At 39.7% G+C, this 1,256-nt stretch overlaps 1 protein-coding gene across 1 annotated transcript in view; it reads right to left on the reverse strand.

Annotated features, from left to right (window-relative positions):
* LOC137632794 (cuticle protein AM1199-like) overlaps positions 1-652 on the reverse strand; it is a 1,093-nt gene extending 441 nt beyond the window's left edge. The window contains exons 1-3 of the mRNA XM_068364883.1: positions 628-652; positions 132-370; positions 1-12 (exon numbers count right to left, since the gene is read on the reverse strand). The exon at positions 1-12 is cut by the window's left edge and continues 441 nt beyond it. Of these exons, the coding sequence (XP_068220984.1) occupies positions 1-12; positions 132-370; positions 628-636 (260 nt within the window). The 5' untranslated portion in view covers positions 637-652. The remainder of the gene's footprint in view (positions 13-131; positions 371-627) is intronic.
* Positions 653-1,256: the final 604 nt, after the last annotated feature.

Consider the following 1,256-nt stretch of genomic DNA (forward strand, 5'->3'; position numbering starts at 1 on the left):
GGGAAGGTGAAGCTGCGAAAGGAATGGGAGCTTTGAAGACGATTGAATTCAAAAACAGTTTTTGAGGAAATATTGGCAAAGTATTTTTGCTGAAGGTCAGTTGGTAAAAGGAATTATTAATAGACTTTTACCTCCATCCTCCTTGAGAAGCTACTGCCCCTTCAGGTCCCTGAGGGGCGCCCTGCTCATGACGACTGATGCCATCTCCGGTTTCGAAGTTGAAGCTGTAGACTCCAGAGGCGTCAGGTCCCTCACGATTGTCAACCAGAATAGGAACCACAGGGCCTGAGCTGTATGAAGGAGGGGGAGGGGCACCATACCCCTGGGGGAAGGCATTCACTGCTCCCAAGGACAAGCACACAAGCAGAGTCTTGGGTAATAAGGAGGGAAAATATTGTTTACATAATTAGCTTCGAAATAATCGGAAAATTATCATTATTATGTACTTATAAATGTTGCAAAACTATATAAATACAGTATTATATATATACAGTATATGTGTGTGTATGTATATGTGTGTGTATGTATATATGTGTGTGTATGTATATGTGTGTGTATGTATATATGTGTGTGCGTGTGTGTATGCATACACACAAAAAGTTAAAAGTTTCTAGTTGACTTCCTTACCGAAATCATGTTTATGAAGAGGATCGTTCGAATCGAATGCTTAGTCAAGCTCAAAGTGGGGTATATATAGCAAGCCTGTGTCCTGCCTCTCCCTCTCACTCACTCACTCTCCCCCCCCCCCCTCCTGATGGGGGAAATAGGCCACAGCCCCTCCCCTAAAACGCAACCTAATTCCTGACAGATGGAAATGAACCAGTAACCTTCATATCTCTCTCTCTCTCTCTCTCTCTCTCTCTCTCTCTCTCTCTCTCTCTCTCTCTCTCTCTCTCTCTCTCTCTTAAGGGTTTGTGACCTTTTCTGGCCCTTCAATCTAACCCCCAAGATAAGTTAATCCAAACAAAATCCATCATTTGTCTTTCAACTCCAGTGAGAGTTTCACTCTAGAGCCATCTATTATTATTATTATTATTATTATTATTATTATTATTATTATTATTATTATTATTTCTAGCCAAGCTATAACCCTAGTTGGAAAATCAAGATGCTATAAGCCCAGGGACTCCAACATGCAAAAATATCCCAGTGAGGAAAGGATATAAGGAAATAAATAAGCTACAAGAGAAGTAATCAATAATCCAAATAAAATATCTTAAGAATAGTAGCAACATTAAATTAGATCTTTTACATAT

This window comes from Palaemon carinicauda, chromosome 42 (assembly GCF_036898095.1).
Source record: "Palaemon carinicauda isolate YSFRI2023 chromosome 42, ASM3689809v2, whole genome shotgun sequence".
NCBI lineage: Eukaryota > Metazoa > Arthropoda > Malacostraca > Decapoda > Palaemonidae > Palaemon > Palaemon carinicauda.